Source organism: Salminus brasiliensis, chromosome 19, assembly GCF_030463535.1.
Source record: "Salminus brasiliensis chromosome 19, fSalBra1.hap2, whole genome shotgun sequence".
Classification (NCBI taxonomy): domain Eukaryota; kingdom Metazoa; phylum Chordata; class Actinopteri; order Characiformes; family Bryconidae; genus Salminus; species Salminus brasiliensis.
The window spans coordinates 31,340,479-31,363,336 of NC_132896.1; the positions used below are offsets into that span (position 1 = coordinate 31,340,479).

General features: G+C 41.8%; 4 protein-coding genes across 10 annotated transcripts in view; all 4 read right to left on the minus strand.

Annotated features, from left to right (window-relative positions):
• Positions 1-3,964: 3,964 nt before the first annotated feature.
• On the minus strand, positions 3,965-5,981 carry LOC140541196 (galactose-specific lectin nattectin-like). The gene is made up of 7 exons (XM_072663753.1): positions 5,879-5,981; positions 5,727-5,791; positions 5,162-5,188; positions 4,969-5,057; positions 4,751-4,885; positions 4,565-4,676; positions 3,965-4,118 (listed from the first exon to the last, which is right to left on the minus strand). The coding sequence occupies exons 2-7, from the start codon at positions 5,773-5,775 to the stop codon at positions 4,054-4,056; spliced, it is 477 nt and encodes a 158-aa protein (XP_072519854.1). The 5' UTR covers positions 5,776-5,791; positions 5,879-5,981; the 3' UTR covers positions 3,965-4,053.
• A 1,844-nt stretch (positions 5,982-7,825) lies between these two features.
• Positions 7,826-9,807, minus strand: LOC140541288 (galactose-specific lectin nattectin-like). The gene is made up of 7 exons (XM_072663867.1): positions 9,763-9,807; positions 9,611-9,675; positions 9,044-9,070; positions 8,851-8,939; positions 8,633-8,767; positions 8,447-8,558; positions 7,826-7,992 (listed from the first exon to the last, which is right to left on the minus strand). Exons 2-7 carry the CDS (start codon positions 9,657-9,659, stop codon positions 7,928-7,930), a joined length of 477 nt encoding a protein of 158 aa, XP_072519968.1. The 5' UTR covers positions 9,660-9,675; positions 9,763-9,807; the 3' UTR covers positions 7,826-7,927.
• A 1,917-nt stretch (positions 9,808-11,724) lies between these two features.
• Positions 11,725-13,607, minus strand: LOC140541261 (galactose-specific lectin nattectin-like). The gene is made up of 7 exons (XM_072663833.1): positions 13,542-13,607; positions 13,390-13,454; positions 12,931-12,957; positions 12,738-12,826; positions 12,520-12,654; positions 12,334-12,445; positions 11,725-11,879 (listed from the first exon to the last, which is right to left on the minus strand). Exons 2-7 carry the CDS (start codon positions 13,436-13,438, stop codon positions 11,815-11,817), a joined length of 477 nt encoding a protein of 158 aa, XP_072519934.1. The 5' UTR covers positions 13,439-13,454; positions 13,542-13,607; the 3' UTR covers positions 11,725-11,814.
• A 3,887-nt stretch (positions 13,608-17,494) lies between these two features.
• rapgef2b (Rap guanine nucleotide exchange factor 2b) overlaps positions 17,495-22,858 on the minus strand; it is a 148,614-nt gene continuing 143,250 nt past the window's right edge. For all 7 annotated transcript variants that reach the window (XM_072663976.1, XM_072663977.1, XM_072663978.1 and 4 more), the window contains one exon: positions 17,495-20,182. Coding sequence is in view for 1 of the 7 variants with exons in the window: in XM_072663978.1 (XP_072520079.1) it covers positions 20,157-20,182 (26 nt within the window). In the remaining 6 variants the exon portion in view is untranslated. The remainder of the gene's footprint in view (positions 20,183-22,858) is intronic.

Below are 22,858 nucleotides of genomic sequence, written 5' to 3' on the forward strand. Positions count from 1 at the left end.
TTCTACAGCTTTTCCTATTTTATTTGGCATTAAATGATTTACCTCCTTATATAACTGCCCGTATGCTGGTATACATTAGTTATAGGAGAGGACAAGCTCGTAATCTAAATGTGACAGTGCTGCAAAGCAATTTCTCCCTAGGGTCTAATAATGTCATAAAGGAGCACATGTTACAAAGAGCCTTTTGAATAACAAAAAAAAAGAGTTTTAGGTAGAAATCAATCACCCAGTACAGCGCTCTCTCCAGCCTCACTGGTTTAGTGAAGGGCCTGAAGAAGCTAATAGAAGCTGTCAATCATGGCAGAAGCTTTGTAAAGATCCACCCAAACTGTGAATAAAAACAAATCTGCACCACAGACACTGTATGGATTTGTTAAACTCCACCAGCAGCTTATGCAATGACTGATACCATGCACACTTAGTTTACAGCAGTATTTTAACCCCTAAAAAAGCGTAAGGACCACCAGCAGGCCCAAACTTCCTATACCAGGGAATAGCCTCACCAGTCTGTACAGAAGTTCCTGTAGTTACTGAGTAATACACCCTAGTGTGTGATAAGCCTTGGAGTGTTAAGGGGTTAAAGGGCTGACTTTCTAACCTCTATTCAGTAGGAGAATCGTCAGCAATGCTTTCAGTAGCTCCAGCCTTTTATGTCCCCAGGTGGGCCAATGCAAGAGGCACTCAGTGGTTTAAGTAGGACAGAGTGTAACATGTCCCACTAAATAATGGCACAGGCTCATAACTATCAGTTCCTGTTGTAAAATGATTCATTAGTCCTGACAGTAATGGTAAACGATCCTTTAGATTGAATTAGTAAAGGATCTGGCAGTGAGGCAACGTCTATCTCGCATCAGAATAAATGTATGTATCAGTAAAGCTTCGTCTATAATAGAGAATATGATATTTTTGGTCTTTTGGCCTTTATGGTCCTTACACTCATACTGTTCGATGACCTTCATTCAGGATAAATCACACTTCTGCTGTTTTACATCTGGCTATTGCGCCCCCAAGTGGTTGAAAATCCAGTTCTGTTGGATCTCATTTCAATTGATGATGAAATAGGGGGAATTTTCCCTCTGTTACATAGCCGTGAGAGGCAACCTTCTCGATGTTGACGCTCCCACTGGCCACTGTATTCAGCATGCTTTTTTCGAATGTGCAGAGAGAGCTGGAGATCTGCTGATATTGAGGCTGGATCATCTCTTTAAAGACCTTTAAAGCCTTATGACAGGGTTACACTACAATTTACACTAGGATTGTTGTCCTGCTTCTCAGTCTGGTTGAGTCTGTGCTGGTTAGCTGTAGCATGCAGATTTGTTTGAGGGGCGCAGACTCCGATTAGACTAGTCTAGTAGTCTAGGATACTGGTCAGTGACTCAGTTTGGTCCCGCCAGTGAAAACTGAGCACAAAAAGATGCAGATTTCAGGCAGTTTCTTGTTTACATTTTATGCTCCACCTTAAATGATGCAGCAGCTACACTCTGGCACTTGTACATGTCTAGTAGTTCAGCAGCAGGTTGAAGTCGTGTAGTGGATGATCCCTAGTCGTTTTGTGTGATTGACAGTTTTTCATTCACCATAAAAATCTGCTAAACTCAGAGGAGAAGTGTGAGATACTCAGTCTTTTATAATCTGCTACGACTTTTAAAGTCCAGTAGTGTAGACCCAAGGCTTTAGTGGACCCGCAGCCCTGTGATCAATAACCCAACCTACTGCTTTTTGCAGAACCTGAACTAAAGAAGAAAGCCCTGTTGGGCCTCCCCTCGCCTCAGCCAGGGTCACAGGGACATCTTTTGCTGTTGATTGTCAGTAAAATGCTGACAGACAGTAAACACCAACGTATCACAGTGTGGAAAAATGACGCTCTGTTAGCTACTGTAGGCAAACTTTCGGCTCTTCTGGCATATGTATGTGTCAGCCAATAGGAGCCAACATTTGGCTGGGCTTAAATGGAGGAGAAATGAATGAATCCCTGTGGCCAGAGACATCCAGATAAGGATACTGCAGGACTGTGACCCTCGCTTGCACACAAAACACACCCACAACAAACGACCAACACGTATCATTGTGGTACTGGATCGGAAAGCCTCCCTCGATGTGGTGATCGTGTCCTCGATGGACGCCTGGTCTTGTGAGACCAGAAATAACTGCCCGTCGCTGTTGCTCCGGCGGCCCCCGATTGAACAGGCGTGCCTATAAGGACTTTGGTATAACTCAGTAAACAGTCTCTACCTGACTGAGACCTGGTTAGACCACTGCTCACATTCACAGACAGTCACATACAGTGTGTACAGTGTGTAGGACGTCCAGGAAGCCAATACTGACATTTTTGGGTCCCACTGTAACTTCCTAATTACGTTTATGGATAAATCGAATTTCTAGCATTTACTGTCTTTTGCCAGTGTCAGTCTTGGGCAGACCTTCTGGTGTCTCCCTATTTTTTGACACCCACTCCCACCCTCCACCCCCCAACCTCTGTCTGTCTCTTTTGGACTGTGTCTTTCCTCGGTTGTGGCCCAGTGCTGCTTTTCTCTGTAGTCTTCCTGAGGGACAGACACTAATCGGAGCCCTTTACAGCTTTGAAACACTGATTTGCCCCAGTTCTGACCAAGAGTGCTGCATATCTATGTGTAAACACACTGACCAGCTGCGAGCACTAGATAAGCCCTATAGGAGAGAAAGAGAGAGAGAGAGAGAGAGAGAGAGAGAGAGAGAGAGAAAGACAGAGAAACTCTTGTAAAACACTGCACTCTGCTGGCAATCTGGACAATATCACACCAGACTGCAGGACAACACCTTGCTTTCCTGCTTTATTAGGTTGTGTTATTTATGCAGATATTCTTCCTTTCTTGAAGCTTCTTGCAGATGAAGATGCAAGTGAGCGTATCTTCAGTTTCTACCACAGACAAATGGCTCGTTTGGCCCCTTGTAGTGCAAGGGGCATCATTCCATTGGTGAAGACCTGTGGCCACAAAGGAGATGAAAACAGGACAGGCACTGAGACTCTATCTGCTCATGTATGAAGCCTGAGCATTTAACTCCAGCCCTGAGTTTCGTGGTTTCTCTATTATCTCGATTTCTTTATTTTTTTCCTAAATGATTGTAATTTGTTACATTTTGAAGTGAACTTCTCAGAATTTAAAGCACTCTGTGCACAAAAGTGCTTTAAAGGGATCCCACTGGGAACCATGTTTGTCATGAAGATGTGTGAGTGTCCTCTGCTGGCTGCTGGAATAGGTGTGGCGAGCAGATGAGAGGTGCAGTGATTAGGCGATCCAGGGTCGACTCCCAGGAAAGATTGTAGATCTTGGCTCCCAGGATGTAGCTTGGATTGTTGTAATTTTGACTTTCTGACCACTTTAATTTTAATCTTTTTAGGAGAGGAAGTTTTTTTTTTTTTTAATGTTGAGATTGTAATGTTAATTTAACATCTATTCAATGACTGATTGCTATCTGGGAACCGAGAACATGAACTCCACGTGAACTGCCATTATTCAACTATTATTTAAGGTAGATGCAGTCTTCCATTCTAGGTTTTCTAATCCTGCTTGTTCAGTTAGAAATGAAGTCAAAATCTAATCAACAACAAGGGTGGGTTACAGGAATTCAGTGCTGAGAGGGATCACAAGGGGGAGCTGCCTGAGTGTCAGTCATTTACTTAGTTAGTTTGTGAGCATTTCTTTTGGTCATTTGTGTATTTACAACCTGAACTACTTCAACTAGTGCTGAGATGTTACACGTCAGTATGAAGTAATATTTGACCTCAAGAACAACTGAAATTTTGACTCAGCAAAAGCTGAATGAGTATGACCGGCCTGATATTATCTTCAATTTGTGGACACTGTCGGGTAACGTCCGTCAGGGTTATGCAACCTGTGTATTAATAACTGTAGAAATTCTTGTAAAACACTGCACTCTGCTGGCAATCTGAACAACATCACAGATCAGGCTGGAGGACAACACCTTGCTTTGCTTGCTTTATTAGGTTGTGTTATTTAGATCAGATTTTTCTTGTTTGAAGCTTCTTGCAGATGAAGATGAGTGAGCGTATCTTCAGTTTCTGGCACAAATAAACGGCCTGGATAAATTGCAAGGGATATCATTCCATTGGTTAAGATCTGTGGCAACAAAGGAGGAAAATACAGGTCAGGCACTTAGACTCTTCATTCTCATGGATGAAACCTAAGCATTTAACTCCAGCCCTTAGTTTTGTGGTTTCTCTAATACGCAAAGGGGTTTAAAGGTCTAACGAACTTTATAAAACCAAAAGTAGTTATTTTATGGCATCGCTCGTCTGAGCATGAAGTCTTCAGTGGAAGAGAAAACGAACCTTTTTTGTATAGAGTCATCAACCTGGTTAATGTCAAAGCTTAGACTCTTTACCTAGAACTGGTTCACGGATTTTTGGAACTCTGAAACTTTCTCTTGTTTATTTGCAGGTTAAAACGACAGAATTCAGGTTATAAATGTGGCTCAGACTTTTTGCCTCACTGTAGATTTGACATATTTCACTGTAGAAATAGGAAAGAGACTGCAGCTATCAGAAGCCATAGTGAATGAGTACCTCCATAGTTCATTGTCATGCAGTGTTCTTTATTCTTGTAGTTACTGGGCTCATTCTTGCTCCAATCATGGAAGTCCATTCTGGACCCATCGCTCCAGAGCCATGTTCCTTCCTGTGCAGAGAAACAGTAGAGTAGTAATACATGGACAAATTCATGGAGTTATGTTGGAACCTTGCAGCACTTACTGCTACAGCATCGTGGCCACCTATCCAGGTGATCATCAGAGAGCCGGTGTCTTTTTTAATGAGATCCTGTAAAAATGCATTTTCTTTATGGCTGTGCACTGAAGCAAGATTCCCACTGTTCTTCAAACACTCAGTCTAGAACAGAACAGAAGGTAAATCAGTTGGATTCAGACTGCTGTTCAAGCTTTACTTTACTCTCACACCTACGGTCAGTGTACCTCTGCATCAACCCATTCAACTTGGGGCTTGAAGAACTTGAAACATCTGTTTCCATATTCAGTCCAGTCAGGTGGGCAAGACTTATGCACTGTGGGAAATGGAAAGCTGTAGGACTGTGCTTCTAAATGACCATAATACCATTAGCTACAGTGTCATGAACTGGATGAATACAACGTAAAATAGGAATCTTACAATGCTCCAGCCCTCCAAGTGCTCCATCTACAATCAATAAAATAAATGGGTTCTCATCAGTTAGTTAGTCATAGGTATCACAGTAGGTCAAACTTAACCACTGTCAGTGGCCTTAAGATAATCTACTGACATGCAGTTTTGGCAGAATTGTCTTTAAACTGGATCCTGATACTGACTACCAGTTTTCAGTACTCTAACAGTAAAGGTTTTCAAATAAGGAAACTCACAATTCAAGATTTGTCATCATATAAATTATACAGAGTACAGAACATAAAGAAATACAATGGACTCCTGAAGTTACAGATGGTCCATCATATAAAAATAGATAGAGGAAGAATACAGGAGGCGAAAAACACAGTACAAGAAGACTGTTGCAAATACAAGACATGTCCACAAAACAAAAGCTACACTAAATAATAAGCAATGGTTTAATACAGTAAACAGGGCTGGCTGGCAGAATATAGTGAGAATAAAAGTAACTAGTTACCAGTTACAGGTTCTAAGTTCTCAACATAAACCCAGAGCAGGAGTCTAATAGAGGAATTTATGGGGCATTCATTCTTACCTGTGGCCAGCAAAAGCCCAAGAAACAAAGGCACAGTCCAGATGGCCATTGCACTGAACCAAACACTGCAAAGAAAGAAAGAAAGAGCAAGGCTTTCTAAACTTTCAGGCTCCAAGGCTTATTTACTTTTTCTCTGAAAATTCTCATCCTACCTGGCAGATCCTGTGTTTTTTGCTGTGGAGTCTTTGAGTAACCAGTAGATACTACCAGTAGCAGTAACCGGCTGCAGGAGTTGACTCAATAAATAGACCCTGTGTGACTGCTTAGTCACTCTGTGACTCTGTTCAGTTGTAGAATTGAGCAATCAGCTCTTTTTAAAACCCTTAATTTCAGAAGAAACATTAATTGAGCAGGTGTCCCAATATTTTTGTCCATATTATGGATTCATTTTGTCCAGTATGTATGATCATAAGAATTGAGGGTACTAATCACTCTATAGGGTAGTGTATAGGAAAATAAATAAGCAAAAATGAATAGAAATTCTATGAAAATGAACAAATGAAAATCCAATTGATTATGAACCATGCTTCAACAGAATTATTTAAAAAAAAAACATTTTGAGGCTATCACTGTAATCAAATGATTCCTGTTACTGTCAGTGAGACTTCTGCACCTCTCAGCAGGTATTTTGGCCCACTCCTCATGAGCAAACTGCTCCAGTTGTCTCAGGTTTGAAGGGTGCCTTTTCCAGGCGACATGTTTCAGCTCCTTCCAAAGATGCTTAATAGGATTTAGGTCAGGGCTCATAGAAGACTACTTCAGAATAGTCCAATGTTTTCCTCTTAGCCATTCTTGGGTGTTTTTAAGCTGTGTCATTATCCTGTTGCAAGACCCATGACCTGTGACTGAGACCAAGCTTTCAGACACTGGGCAGCACATTTCTCTCTAGAATCCCTTGATAGTCTTGAGATTTCATTGTACCCTGCACAGATTCAAGACACCCTGTGCCAGATGCAGCAAAGCAGCCCCAGAACATCACAGAGCCTCCTCCATGTTTCACAGTAGGGACAGTGTTCTTTTCTTCATATGCTTCATTTTTCCATCTGTGAACATAGAGCTGATGTGCCTTGACAAAAAGTTTCATTTTTGTCTCATCTGTCCATAAGACATTCTCCGAGAAGCTTTGGGGCTTGTCAACATGTAGTTTGACAATTTCCAGTCTGGCTTTATGATTTGTTTTCAACAATGGTGTCCTCCTTGGTCGTCTCCCATGAAGTCCACATTGGCTCAAACAACGACGGATGGTGCGATCTGACACTGATGTTCCTTGAGCTTGAAGTTCACCTTTAATCTCTTTAGAAGTTTTTCTGGGCTCTTTATTTACCTTTCGTATTATCTATCTCTTTGATTTGTCATCAATTTTCCTCCTGCTGCCACGTCCAGTGAGGTTGGCTACAGTCCCATGGATCTTAAATTTCTGAATAATATGTGCAACTGTAGTCACAGGAACATCAGGCTGCTTGGAGATGGTCTTATAACCTTTACCTTTAACAAGTATTGTCTATAATGTATAATACTTGTCTATAATTTTCTTTCTAATCTCCTGAGACAACTCTTTCCTTCGCTTCCTCTGGTCCATGTTGAGTGTGATACACATCCCTGCGAGTGTTCACCCCTCTGTGTCTGACCTAGCAAGTCATGACAGGTAGATGCAGTCTTCCATTCTAGGTTTTCTAATCCTGCTTGTTTAGTTAGAAATGAAGTCAAAATCTAATCAACAACAAGGGTGGGTTACAGGAATTCAGTGCTGAGAGGGATCACAAGGGGGAGCTGCCTGAGTATCAGTCATTTACTTAGTTAGTTTGTGAGCATTTCTTTTGGTAATTTGTGTATTTACAACCTGAACTACTTCAGCTAGTGCTGAGATGTTAAACGTCAGTATAAAATAATATTTGACCTCAAGAATAACTGAAATTTTGACTCAGCAAAGGCTGAATGAGTATGACCGGCCTGATATTATCTTCAATTTGTGGACACTGTCGGGTAACGTTCGTCAGGGTTATGCAACCTGTGTATTAATAACTGTAGAAATTCTTGTAAAACACTGCACTCTGCTGGCAATCTGAACAACATCACAGATCAGGCTGGAGGACAACACCTTGCTTTGCTTGCTTTATTAGGTTGTGTTATTTAGATTGCAGATGCAGATCAGATTTTTCTTGTTTGAAGCTTCTTGCAGATGAAGATGAGTGAGCATATCTTCAGTTTCTGGCACAAATAAATGGCCTGGATAAATTGCAAGGGATATCATTCCATTGGTTAAGATCTGTGGCAACAAAGGAGGAAAATACAGGTCAGGCACTTAGACTCTTCATTCTCATGGATGAAACCTAAGCATTTAACTCCAGCCCTTAGTTTTGTGGTTTCTCTAATACGCAAAGGGGTTTAAAGGTCTAACGAACTTCACTTTATAAAACCAAAAGTAGTTATTTTATGGCATCGCTCGTCTGAGCATGAAGTCTTCAGTGGAAGAGAAAACGAACCTTTTTTGTATAGAGTCATCAACCTGGTTAATGTCAAAGCTTAGAGTCTTTACCTAGAACTGATTCAGAACGGATTTTTGGAACTCTGAAACTTTCTCTTGTTTATTTGCAGGTTAAAATGACAGAATTCAGGTTATAAATGTGGCTCAGACTTTTTGCCTCACTGTAGATTTGACATATTTCACTGTAGAAATAGGAAAGAGACTGCAGCTATCAGAAGCCATAGTGAATGAGTACCTCCATAGTTCATTGTCATGCAGTGTTCTTTATTCTTGTAGTTACTGGGCTCATTCTTGCTCCAATCATGGAAGTCCATTCTGGACCCATCGCTCCAGAGCCATGTTCCTTCCTGTGCAGAGAAACAGTAGAGTAGTAATACATGGACAAATTCATGGAGTTATGTTGGAACCTTGCAGCACTTACTGCTACAGCATCGTGGCCACCTATCCAGGTGTTCATCAGAGAGCCGGTGCCTTTTTTAATGAGATCCTGTAAAAATGCATTTTCTTTATGGCAGTGCACTGAAGCAAGATTCCCACTGTTCTTCAAACACTCAGTCTAGAACAGAACAGAAGGTAAATCAGTTGGATTCAGACTGCTGTTCAAGCTTTACTTTACTCTCACACCTACGGTCAGTGTACCTCTGCATCAGCCCATTCAACTTGGGATTCGAAGAACTTAAAACATCTGTTTCCATATTCAGTCCAGTCAGGTGGGCAAGACTTATGCACTGTGGGAAATGGAAAGCTGTGGGACTGTGCTTCTAAATGACCATAATATCATTAGCTACAGTGTCATGAACTGGGTGAATACAATGTAAAATAGGAATCTTACAATGCTGCAGCCCTCCAAGTGCTCCATCTACAATCAATAAAATAAATGGGTTCTCATCAGTTAGTTAGTCATAGGTATCACAGTAGGTCAAAGTTAACCACTGTCAGTGGCCTTAAGATAATCTACTGACATGCAGTTCTGGCAGAATTGTCTTTAAACTGGATCCTGATACTGACTACCAGTTTTCAGTACTCTAACAGTAAAGGTTTTCAAATAAGGAAACTCACAATTCAAGATTTGTCGTCATATAAATTATACAGAGTACAGAACATAAAGAAATACAATGGACTCCTGAAGTTACAGATGGTCCATCATATAAAAATAGATAGAGGAAGAACACAGGAGGTGAAAAACACACAGTACAAGAAGACTGTTGCAAATACAAGACATGTCCACAAAACAAAAGCTACACTAAATAATAAACAATGGTTTAATGCAGTAAACTGGGCTGGCTGGCAGAATATAGTGAGAATAAAAGTAACTAGTTACCAGTTACAGGTTCTAAGTTCTCAACATAAACCCAGAGCAGGAGTCTAAAAGAGGAATTCATGGGGCATTCATTCTTACCTGTGGCCAGCAAAAGCCCAAGAAACAAAGGCACAGTCCAGACGGCCATTGCACTGAACCAAACACTGCAAAGAAAGAAAGAAAGAGCAAGGCTTTCTAAACTTTCAGTCTCTATGGCTTATTTACTTTTTCTCTGAAAATTCTCATCCTACCTGGCAGATCCTGTGTTTTTTGCTGTGGAGTCTTTGAGTAACCAGTAAATACTACCAGTAGCAGTACCTGGCTGCAGGAGTTGACTCAATTAATAGACCCTGTGTGACTGCTTAGTCACTCTGTGACTCTGTTTAGTTGTAGAATTGAGCAATCAGCTCTTTTTAAAACCCTTAATTTCAGAAGAAACATTAATTGAGCAGGTGTCCCAATATTTTTGTCCATATTATGGATTCATTTTGTCCAGTATGTATGATCATAAGAATTGAGGGTACTAATCACTCTATAGGGTAGTGTATAGGAAAATAAATAAGCAAAAATGAATAGAAATTCTATGAAAATGAACAAATGAAAATCCAATTGATTATGAACCATGCTTCAACAGAATTATTTAAAAAAAAAACATTTTGAGGCTATCACTGTAATCAAACGATTCCTGTTACTGTCAGTGAGACTTCTGCACCTCTCAGCAGGTATTTTGGCCCACTCCTCATGAGCAAACTGCTCCAGTTGTCTTAGGTTTGAAGGGTTCCTTTTTTATCAGGCGGCATTTTTCAGCTCCTTCCAAAGATGCTTAATAGGATTTAGGTCAGGGCTCATAGAAGACTACTTCAGAATAGTGCAATGTTTTCCTCTTAGCCATTCTTGGGTGTTTTTAAGCTGTGTCATTATCCTGTTGCAAGACCCATGACCTGTGACTGAGACCAAGCTTTCTGACACTGGGCAGCACATTTCTCTCTAGAATCCCTTGATAGTCTTGAGATTTCATTGTACCCTGCACAGATTCAAGACACCCTGTGCCAGATGCAGCAAAACAGCCCCAGAACATCACAGAGCCTTCTCCATGTTTCACAGTAGGGACAGTGTTCTTTTCTTCATATGCTTCATTTTTCCATCTGTGAACATAGAGCTGATGTGCCTTGGCAAAAAGTTTCATTTTTGTCTCATCTGTCCATAAGACATTCTCCCAGAAGCTTTGGGGCTTGTCAACATGTAGTTTGACAATTTCCAGTCTGGCTTTATGATTTGTTTTCAACAATGGTGTCCTCCTTGGTCGTCTCCCATGAAGTCCACATTGGCTCAAACAACGACGGATGGTGCGATCTGACACTGATGTTCCTTGAGCTTGAAGTTCACCTTTAATCTCTTTAGAAGTTTTTCTGGGCTCTTTATTTACCTTTCGTATTATCTATCTCTTTGATTTGTCATCAATTTTCCTCCTGCAGCCACGTCCAGTGAGGTTGGCTACAGTCCCATGGATCTTAAATTTCTGAATAATATGTGCAACTGTAGTCACAGGAACATCAGGCTGCTTGGAGATGGTCTTATAACCTTTACCTTTAACAAGTATTGTCTATAATGTATAATACTTGTCTATAATTTTCTTTCTAATCTCCTGAGACAACTCTTTCCTTCGCTTCCTCTGGTCCATGTTGAGTGTGATACACATCCCTGCGAGTGTTCACCCCTCTGTGTCTGACCTAGCAAGTCATGACAGGTAGATGCAGTCTTCCATTCTAGGTTTTCTAATCCTGCTTGTTTAGTTAGAAATGAAGTCAAAAACTAATCAACAACAAGGGTGGGTTACAGGAATTCAGTGCTGAGAGGGATCACAAGGGGGAGCTGCCTGAGTATCAGTCATTTACTTAATTAGTTTGTGAGCATTTCTTTTGGTCATTTGTGTATTTACAACCTGAACTACTTCAACTAGTGCTGAGATGTTAAACGTCAGTATGAAATAATATTTGACCTCAAGAATAACTGAAATTTTGACTCAGCAAAGGCTGAATGAGTATGACCGGCCTGATATTATCTTCAATTTGTGGACACTGTCGGGTAACGTCCGTCAGGGTTATGCAACCTGTGTATTAATAACTGTAGAAATTCTTGTAAAACACTGCACTCTGCTGGCAATCTGAACAACATCACAGATCAGGCTGGAGGACAACACCTTGCTTTGCTTGCTTTATTAGGTTGTGTTATTTAGATTGCAGATGCAGATCAGATTTTTCTTGTTTGAAGCTTCTTGCAGATGAAGATGAGTGAGCATATCTTCAGTTTCTGGCACAAATAAACGGCCTGGATAAATTGCAAGGGATATCATTCCATTGGTTAAGATCTGTGGCAACAAAGGAGGAAAATACAGGTCAGGCACTTAGACTCTTCATTCTCATGGATGAAACCTGAGCATTTAACTCCAGCCCTTAGTTTTGTGGTTTCTCTAATACGCAAAGGGGTTTAAAGGTCTAACGAACTTCACTTTATAAAACCAAAAGTAATTATTTTATGGCATCGCTCGTCTGAGCATGAAGTCTTCAGTGGAAGAGAAAACTAACCTTTTTTGTATAGAGTCATCAACCTGGTTAATGTCAAAGCTTAGACTCTTTACCTAGAACTGATTCAGAACGGATTTTTGGAACTCTGAAACTTTCTCTTGTTTATTTGCAGGTTAAAATGACAGAATTCAGGTTATAAATGTGGCTCAGACTTTTTGCCTCACTGTAGATTTGACATATTTCACTGTAGAAATAGGAAAGAGACTGCAGCTATCAGAAGCCATAGTGAATGAGTACCTCCATAGTTCATTGTCATGCAGTGTTCTTTATTCTTGTAGTTACTGGGCTCATTCTTGCACCAATCATGGAAGTCCATTTTGGACCCATCGCTCCAGAGCCATGTTCCTTCCTGTGCAGAGAAACAGTAGAGTAGTAATACATGGACAAATTCATGGAGTTATGTTGGAACCTTGCAGCACTTACTGCTACAGCATCGTGGCCACCTATCCAGGTGTTCATCAGAGAGCCGGTGCCTTTTTTAATGAGATCCTGTAAAAATGCGTTTTCTTTATGGCTGTGCACTGAAGCAAGATTCCCACTGTTCTTCAAACACTCAGTCTAGAACAGAACAGAAGGTAAATCAGTTGGATTCAGACTGCTGTTCAAGCTTTACTTTACTCTCACACCTACGGTCAGTGTACCTCTGCATCAACCCATTCAACTTGGGGCTTGAAGAACTTGAAACATCTGTTTCCATATTCAGTCCAGTCAGGTGGGCAAGACTTATGCACTGTGGGAAATGGAAAGCTGTGGGACTGTGCTTCTAAATGACCATAATATCATTAGCTACAGTGTCATGAACTGGATGAATACAATGTAAAATAGGAATCTTACAATGCTGCAGCCCTCCAAGTGCTCCATCTACAATCAATAAAATAAATGGGTTCTCATCAGTTAGTTAGTCATAGGTATCACAGTAGGTCAAAGTTAACCACTGTCAGTGGCCTTAAGATAATCTACTGACATGCAGTTTTGGCAGAATTGTCTTTAAATTGGATCCTGATACTGACTACCAGTTTTCAGTACTCTAACAGTAAAGGTTTTCAAATAAGGAAACTCACAATTCAAGATTTGTCGTCATATAAATTATACAGAGTACAGAACATAAAGAAATACAATGGACTCCTGAAGTTACAGATGGTCCATCATATAAAAATAGATAGAGGAAGAACACAGGAGGTGAAAAACACACAGTACAAGAAGACTGTTGCAAATACAAGACATGTACATGTATGAGAATAAAAGTAGCTAGCACAGTTACAGGTCCTAAATTCATGGGGCATTCATTCTTACCTGTGGCCAGCAAAAGCCCAAGAAACAAAGGCACAGTCCAGACGGCCATTGCACTGAACCAAACACTGCAAAGAAAGAAAGAAAGAGCAAGGCTTTCTAAACTTTCAGTCTCTATGGCTTATTTACTTTTTCTCTGAAAATTTTCATCCTACCTGGCAGATCCTGTGTTTTTTGCTGTGGAGTCTCTGAGTAACCAGTAGTTACTACCAGTAGCAGTAACAGGCTGCAGGAGTTTGTTTTCTGGGTGTTTTGACTCAATAAATAGACCCTGTGTGACTGCTTAGTCACTCTGTTCAATTGTAGGTTTGAGCAATGCATTCAGCTACTTCGAGTTACAGTGGAACTGTGTTCTTGGGAATAATGGACGGTGTTCCGTCCATTTCTCAATTATACGTTAATTAATCACCTCAGCTGTCCTATATTTGATTCATAACTGACCCTTTGTTCTCTTTAAAACAGACCGATATCAGATAACTAGGTAGCTGGCTAACTAGGCTAACCTCTAAGTGGTAGAGATTGTAAGTGTATTCACCTAAACCTGTCACTGAGAACTGATAACATGAAATAATCATTTAAAAAATGTTACTTTGCTGTTTGAAACAAATCTACTTTAACAGCTAGATCTGCCACCAGATATGGACAAAATCTACGTTCTGAGAGAAAATATGGCCCTTTCTAACATTACTTTCATGTGGTTTCAACTTGTTATTGATTGGTTACCCTTTGTCTGCCAACCAGACACCTGCACTGGCGCTTCCTCTGGCCAGGCCTTCTCCGAGCAGTGCTACACACAGTCAGCTAATGTTAGCCTCGAAGGCCTGTTGTTAGTGGACTGGGACTGGGAACATCCTTCCCCAGAGAAATAGCTCGATATGAAGCTCTGGTAAAGCGGACATGATGGGTACTTGTAAGGCTATCAGGTAGGATGTTAGCCTAAGCGCTAACCTACCTAAAGCCGGATGTTTATGCAGATTTTAGCCCCAATGGTTTGGTTGTTGGTTGAGTCCGAGTCTGTGGTGGTTGGATCTAGCATTTCTCACCAGTTGAAGTATATCAAACGTTGAATTTTAGGGCCCGACTCATCGACCTGAGGTCAGTGACTCAGTCTCAATGGCCCTGTCAATAATCTTCCCTTCCAACTTAAATGATTCAGCAGCTGCAGTCCGAAGCATTTAAGGTGGAATGGAAATTAGATTAAGCATCTGCCACGTCAGTATACTGGCCTCCAATATGTGATGTGCTCCTCACCGCCCCATGTACCTGAGCTCCACACGGACTCTCCTTATTTACCCATGCCAAGGTCAACACAGCTCTCCATTCTAGGGCACCTTCGAACATTTTCTTGTGCCGCTTGCTTTTCTTGCTGCCCCACATGATTCCCATGTTTGCAGCCTGAAGGGTTGGTTACAGAACTAGCTGACTAGCAGTACAGTCTAATGAGCAACACGAATGCTGACTTGTTGAACTTACATAGAACTCTGCCTCAATATGTGAGGAAACTTTCCACTAGAATGAACCTGCTTGTACATTTTGACTCTACAGAAGCAGAATCAGCAGCAGGCAGTGGTGACCTGATAAGATTTTATCGTTCATACACGAGAATCAGTTGTGAAAGCATGATTCCTTCATAAAACACGTATTTGGCAATTTCTGCTTTTATTGCATATTAAGACAAACAGCCTCAAATTTACTTCTCCACATTTATTATAGCGCGGCCGAAGCATAGACACTGGCCGAGCTTCATTATCACACAGCTGCCAGCAGACAGCATCCCAAAAACCGACAGTTCTAACCATACATCAACCATTATGACCACTGAGAGATAAAGTTCATAACACACTGATCATCTCTTCATCACGGCACCTGTTAGTAATTTCATCGAAAGGTTAAAGTGTCAGGAGCAGAACCAAGCTGTGATGTTCTAGACGACTGGGTCAGAACATCTCCAAAACATCAGGCAGGTCTAGTAAGGTTTTTCGGGTATGCAGAAATGCTTATGGAGGTCCCACCTCACAACTTTTAGGACAACAACTACAAAATCTGCTGCTAATGTTAGTCTTGGTGCCACAGATACAATGGGACACTTTCAGAGGTCTTGTGGAGTCCATGCCTCAATGGGTCAGAGCAGGGTCAGTCAAAGGGTCAGTATTAGATTCAACTTTATGATGAGCAGTTGGAGCATCCTACAGTTTATGCAATAACTACAGATATGAACAGAATTGCAAACATTAATAGTATATATATATATATATATTTGGGTAGGTCATATAGTAATACTATAGTGTACAGTACAGTACAGTGCAGTGAGTGCAATAATGAGTAATAATGAGTGACGGAGTGGAGTTCAGCAGGGTCACAGCTGAGTCTGTCAGCCGAGTCTCCTGTAATGCCTGCCTAATGGAAGGAGGGTAAAACGTTGATGATGCTTCTCGACCTTCTTAGGCGGGTGGTTTTAATGTTATGGCTGATTGGCGTAAATAGCTATATATACCTTGGTGCCGGATTGGCCGCTTAGGCCCACCATATTGGTGTATGTGAAGAAGTGTCACTTTTTTATACAGTGGAAATGTCTTTTGGTGTCCCCATTATTTGAGCTTTTTTCTGTGCTCCAGGTCAGACCACAGCTTGTTCACGTTGCCATTTTAATAATGATTTATTAGACATTAAAAATATCTAATAACAGACCACCATTGGAAGGAATGCAACAAAAAAAAAAGTCAGCAAGTGCAAATCAAATAGTGAGACACTGGCATCAGTGAGCCTTAGCAACCATCCATACACAAGAATATTTAGCTGCACTCTTACCTTCTATTATGTTCATAGCAGAGTACTCAGATGAGCCAAATATGTAGTACTTATTACTAGGTACTATATATGGACTAAAGTATTGGGACACACCTCTTAATCATTAAATTCAGTGTCATTGTCACATGCGCATTAAACCTAGCCCTTAGTCATGCAGTCCGCCTTTCCACACATTAGTGAAAGAACAGATGGTTCTAAAGAGCTCACTGAACTCCAGTGTGGTTCTAATATAGGAGCCACCGCTACAAAAAGAACCTCAGCAGGTGAAATTTCCTGCCTTCTAGATTTTCCACCATCAGCAGTGAGAGGTATTATTAAACCGTGGAAGTGTTTAGGAACTAGTGTCCTTAAGACCACATAGTTACAAAGCTGGGTCATATTAATAATGCTTAAGTGTCCCAAAACTTTTGTCCATAGTGTATTAACTTAAACTACTGGATGTACTAATGTTAATTTTGGTCACAGTACAGTTTGAACCTAAAGGAGAAAATAATATAAGATCAACTATGTGGACAAAAGTATTGGGACACCTCATTCATATATTGTATTGTATGGGTATTAAAAGAGTTGATCCTGCTTCTGTTGGAGTAACTGTCTCTACTGTCTAGGGAAGAAAGCTTTTTACTAGATTTTGGAGGAGCATTGCTGTGAGGATTTGACTGCATTCAGCGACAAGAGCATTAATGAGATCAGGATGTTGGATGATCACCACCCCAACTCATCCCAAAAGTATCGGATGGAGCTCCACCATCCATCATTCCAGAGAACACAGCTCCACTGATCCTCAGCTTAACACTGGGAGCCTTATACAACTCTGTAACCCACGCCTGGCATTAGGCAGCATGACAATAGGTTCATGTTTTTCTGCTCGAGGGAGTCATAATCTTTTGGCAATACTGTGTGTGTGTCTGTACACATTTGCACAGTTGTGTCAGTAGCTGAATGTGTTCATTAGAAGGAGTGGACCATTTAAAATACCTGAGAAGACTTACCTGAAATGTGGCTGTTCTGCCTTTCAGACCAGAGAGGGAACACCCGGCTATCCGTCAGTGATGAAGACACTCGTATAGAGGCACAGCCAGTAGGTATCGATGTCTTTTTATTCATTCTGACGTACATTTGTCAGTTAAAAAAAGTTATGAGATACACATTTCAAGTTACTTCCATGTCTTAGCTTGTGCAAACACTAGATGGTACCAGAGGTCATTTAAAGTAACAATATTCCAAAGAGAAAACCATCATGGGGGTAGAGGCGGGGGAGGGGGGCAAAAAATAAGTGCGTTTGAAACCTACGAGCGGATTCCTTTTTGTCGCATTTATTGATTCCCAGCTTCATATAAACTGGATGTTGAGGCATAAACATAGTACATTTCTACAATTCAACAAAAATAGAACCAATATTTACAATTATTGTATTAAAAATACAAAAAGAAAGAAAGACGGAAAATAACAACTGATACGTACTCCACCAATTGTCTTTGTAAAAGACGTACAGGTAAAAGTAGTCAAGAATGAGAAACTCTTCACCAGCTAAATGTACACTTCTCACTTGACATCACACATCAAACAAAGTAGCAGCGCTACCTACTACAATTTTATCGTATGCTTGTACATTTTGTGCAACTTATTTTTCGAAATAGGACTCCACTCAGCTCGCCAAAAAAGCATGACTAGTTCCAAAAATTCAAATGGAAGTGAATGATTTATAGAACCACTGGTTTACAAATGTGATCGAGTCTTTTTTTTTTTTTTTTTTAACTTTTTTTTTTTTTAAACGATTGCAACCATTACAAAACCCAAAGAAAAATTACAGCAAGAAGAAAAAGAAACATTGAAGTGATATTACAGGGTACAGTGGAAAACACTGCAATCTTTTTGCCCCGCCCCCACCCCGCCCCCTCAAAGTCTATCATTCCTAAACAACTGATCAATGTGATCAGCTTAACTCAGTGATTAAAAAAAAAAAAACGATAAAAGTGACTGGTTCTCATCCGTCGGTCGAGTTCAGCTTGGCAGCCTTTGGGTCGGTCAACATGTTCCCTACCTCCCCCCTCTCCCCTCACCGGAGTCTCAGAGGCTGGAGGAAAGTTTGTTGTCAGTCCTTTCGTCTGTTGAGCGATTTTGGTCCAGTCCAGATCCCTTCTGTGCGAGTTAGCAAGGTGACACGAGCATGACTTGAGCCTTCATGAGACCTACTTATGATAGCACCACAAAAAGCCACCCCAGGCCGGTCGAAAATAACTGTCTCAGGACACCTGACAGGTTGAGGTTGGTTCACGTCGGTAAGGAAATTGCACAACTTCACTGGCTGGACTAACCTTCGTCTTCATGTCGACCGTCCGCACCAATCAAGCGGGTAGGAATGACGTTAATGACAGAGGTTTTGTTCAGTGGATTTGGAAAAGTGAGTTCAGGGACACGAAAATGACCATGCTGTCTGCTGGAACATGGTCTAGTGGCTCGACGTCAGGGAAAGCATCTGGACCAGCATCTGCAGAACTTCCAGGAAGGGATTCATTCGGCCCGTTCGGAATTCCACTCCTATATGGTTGACTCTGAGACGCCTCTCTACTCTGGCTTTTTTTCCCAGGTAGAAAAGGTGACCACCTGTTTTGAATATGGATGGAGACGCCAATGGAACTGCCTCATAATCTCACGTCTTTAAAGACGGCAAAGAACAACAGAGATCCACTGAGAGCGAAGACCGGAGGTGATTGGCCAAGATCGAGCTTCTTACCAAACTGCAGTGAAACACCTCCCGAAAAGGAAATGTTGGCAACTCTATTAACAGGTCTTGCTTTCCTTGCTTCGCTTCCTGGCGAGACAGTAGTGGGTGGAGTATGAGGATGAGAACGAAACTTGAGAGGATTTACGAGGAGTGAGGAGATGACCCAAAAAACCTTGCCTGTGGGCTGCTGGTTGTCCGAGCAGCTCTCTGAGTCTAGACTCCAGTCAAAGTACCGTGGATGATAAACGGACGCAGTGCCTGGTTTTTCCACTTTGCTCGATAAGTTTAAAGCCTTCAGTGAAGCTGTGCTGCTTTCTCCCTCTGCTTTTAGCAAAGGCATGTTGGGCCATTCTCTACGACCCCCATACACACTGTATGCACCGCCGAGGAGAAGCAGTCAGCTGAAGAGCTCCAGGATGCTCCCAAAGACAGTCATGCCAGTGTGCTTCCATTCCTCCTTTAGTGCAGTAACATCACCTCACACACTGCTCTCAGCAGTCCGACTGTACAAATAATACTGCAACAATGATAAACGTACACACACACACACACACACACACACACACACAGGCACACATACATACACACACACAGGCACACACACCGGAGTGTTCTGACGCTCAGGCATTTAAAGATAGAGATAGAGGGATAGACTTGGTGTAATTGTTGGGAGTTTGTGGGAAAGTGTGGAGTGTGTTAGAGAGTGTGTGTTCCAGAGTGAGACGAGAGCGAGAGTGTGTGTGTGTGTGTGTGCATTCTGTTCCCATCTTATAAAACCAAGTTTAAAAAGTGCAGGCGGAAACAAAGCGGCTTGTGGCGCTGTGCGAAAAGAGGGGAGGGGTTGTTGAGGAGCGTGGTGTCTGTCGGTTACCGTCGACGGCAGTTTCGTCTCTGTGTGAATGTCGCACCGCTGTGTTCGTTTCAAGTTCAGTTTCAGTCTGTTTTTTTCGGAATAGTACGATTTTCCAAAGTGCCAGGTATGTTGCTTTTCTTCTGTTCGTTTATTTTTTCATTCTTCTCCTTTCTTCACAGTATTTTAGCATGCAGGGCAACAAAACCCCTCATGATGATTTAAGGCAGGGAAGGGAGATGAATCCACCACTGAGGAGGGAGACAGGCAGTGCCGCTGAGATGATGATTGGTTGCTCTGGCTGTCTGTCTGCCTCCAGAGGCCCTGTACTAGACCTTGGGTCACTGTGCCAAGTGTCCAACAGTAGAGAGCGCATTCTCCCCTTCAAACGGCTGACACCTGTTCATCCTCTGGAAGCAGGAAGAAAGAATCTTGGTCAGAAAACAAACACACACACACACACACACTTACACACACACACACACATAATTATATATAGATAGATAGATAGATAGATACATGTATAATAGGACTGGCCTGAGTCTCTTTTATTTTGGTTGTTATGTTGGTATTTAGACCTCTGTTTCATTTGGACAAGTCTTAAATATTATGCATCCATTCATTTAGGTCACGCAAAAACCTTGTATTTCCAAAATACAAAAACTTTACAGGAGAGGAAAAAAAAACTCTTTCTACAGAAGTCTCTGCAAGATTCACATTATGTCAGCAAGCAACAATAGGGTAAATGTACCTGGACAGGTTATAGACTATTATGGACAAAAGTATTTAGACATACTTTCTACTAGATTTTGAAAGAGCATTGCTGTGAGGATTTGATTGCGTTCAGCAACAAGAACGTTAGTGAGATCAGGATGTTGGATGATAATCACCACCCTATCTTATCCCCAGCTCCTCAACTCATCCCAACTGTATTGGATGGAGCACCATTTATCATCCCCAGCTCAATGCTGGGGGGCTCTAGACCCCTCTAGCCTGGCATTTACATTTACGGCATATGGCAGACGGTCTTCTCCAAAGCGACTTACAAAAGTGCTGTTTACCTCAGCTAGTTTGAATAGACTAAAAATTTAAAGATCCTCAAATCATAGACTTTACTAAACACAAGTCAGTATGGAGACCATAGTACTCTACTATTTGCTTCAGTACTCTCGGAAGAGGAGGGTCTTCAGTCTGGGTTTGAAGACAGCGAGCGTTGGACTCTGCTGTTCGGACACCCAGGGGAAGTTTGTCCACCAATTTGGTGCAGGACAGTAAAAAGCCTGGATGTTTGTCTTCTTGCCACCTAACCCACCTGTCTGTAAGTCCCCCAAGCACTAGCAATGCTCTACCCCCCAGCACTAGAAGGGTAAGGACTTGACACACGTGTCCTCCGATACATGTGAAGCCAGCCACCACCTCAAACCGGCCTGTGCCGACTAACAACACTGAAGAGTCATGAGAGAGTGAATTGTGCTCTCTCAGGCACTAGCTGCTGATGGCAAAGCGGTAAGGCTTGGGATCCGAACTTGTGAACTTGTGAACCCCTGGCAATAGAGGTAGTGCATTAGACTGCTGAGCCACCCTGGGCCCTGCCATTCTTATAAATGTCTTCCAGTGTTACCTAAAGATTCTTTTTCTCAGGAAAGCTTGCATGAATTCACCCTCTGTCCTTTAATAAAATTCAGTTTTTCTTGAGTGTAACCGCTGTAGCTTTTAAGGTAAACAAACAAAAAAAGAAGCAATAATGTATTCAAAGCCTGTAAAATGCTGTTTGGGCCAGCCCTAATGTATACGTAACATACACGCAACACATACCTTGTACTGGTCTTACCACGCCAGTGTCAAACAACGCAAGACAGACTTGAAATACAGTGCAGTCGTAAAAAAATACAGGTGTGCTGCACAGCGACTCAGCTAAGGTGAACAATTACGTCACATTCAAAACTAAAGCATCTGTCTCAGGAACTAGACATGCACTGCTAACTGGGCTACGACAAACAGTGGTAAGAAACAGGGCTCTTCAGCACTGAACAGTCACTTCAGTTCCCTGAGGACGGACCTCACACGTTAGCTAGTATGAAGGCAAGCATTAATAGAGCTACATGTTCTACAGGACAGCACTGATGATGAGAGTGCCAGCACACACTGCAGAGCAGAGGGTGATGGGAGGGAAGCTGCCACGGCGGTGGTAGAAGGCCATCTCCATGGCGTCGCATGCACTGCGAGAGATGGGGGGGGGTGGTAGTGGGTGGTGGCGGGTAATGGTGATGGGGGCTGTGGATGAATTGTGATTTCTTAGCATGCAGTGCAGGCTCGTGGCCAAGAGGCACACGCAGTGTACGTGAGTATGTGTGTGGAGCAACGTGATTATGTGAACTTGTGTGTTTGTGTCCGTGTGTGTGTGTGTGTGTGTGTGTGTGTGTTAGGTATGCACAATATATCATTTGTAACTACTCATCACGATACTGGCCTTCATGATACACTGATACACTATATGGACAAAAGTAATGGGACACCTGCTCAGTTTATCCAGTCCAGGAAAGGCTTTGTACTAGTTTTTGCAGCTATGAAGATTTGATTGCATTCAGCGAGAAGAGCACTAAAGAATTCAGGATGTTGGATGAGTCCAGAGAACACTGCAGTTCCACTGCTCCACAGCTCAATCCTGGTGGGCTTTAAACCCATCTAGCCCATGGCTGGCATTAGGCAGCATGGTGCCAATAGGTCAATGTTTATCTGCTCCAGAGAGTCCTATTCTATCGGTAGTACGTCTCTACCAGGACCAGAGAAGCTGTGTTTGTGCATTTGCACATCTGTGTCAGCAATGGATGCAATTTAAAGTAGTTGAATGCATTCATTAGAAGGGGTGTCCACAAACATTTGGACATATAGTCTACCCATGTCCAAACAATGGTGCACCAGCTTTGCATCTAAGATTGTATTCCATGGAATGATGGACAATTTCTATTGGTTTGTTCGGAGTGAAATTTTGACACAATATTAAGCACGGTGCAAGGTTTTGTTTAGACAGAACAAGAGCCATACTACCAGGAATATAATCGCAATATATATTGTGCAGCCCTAAT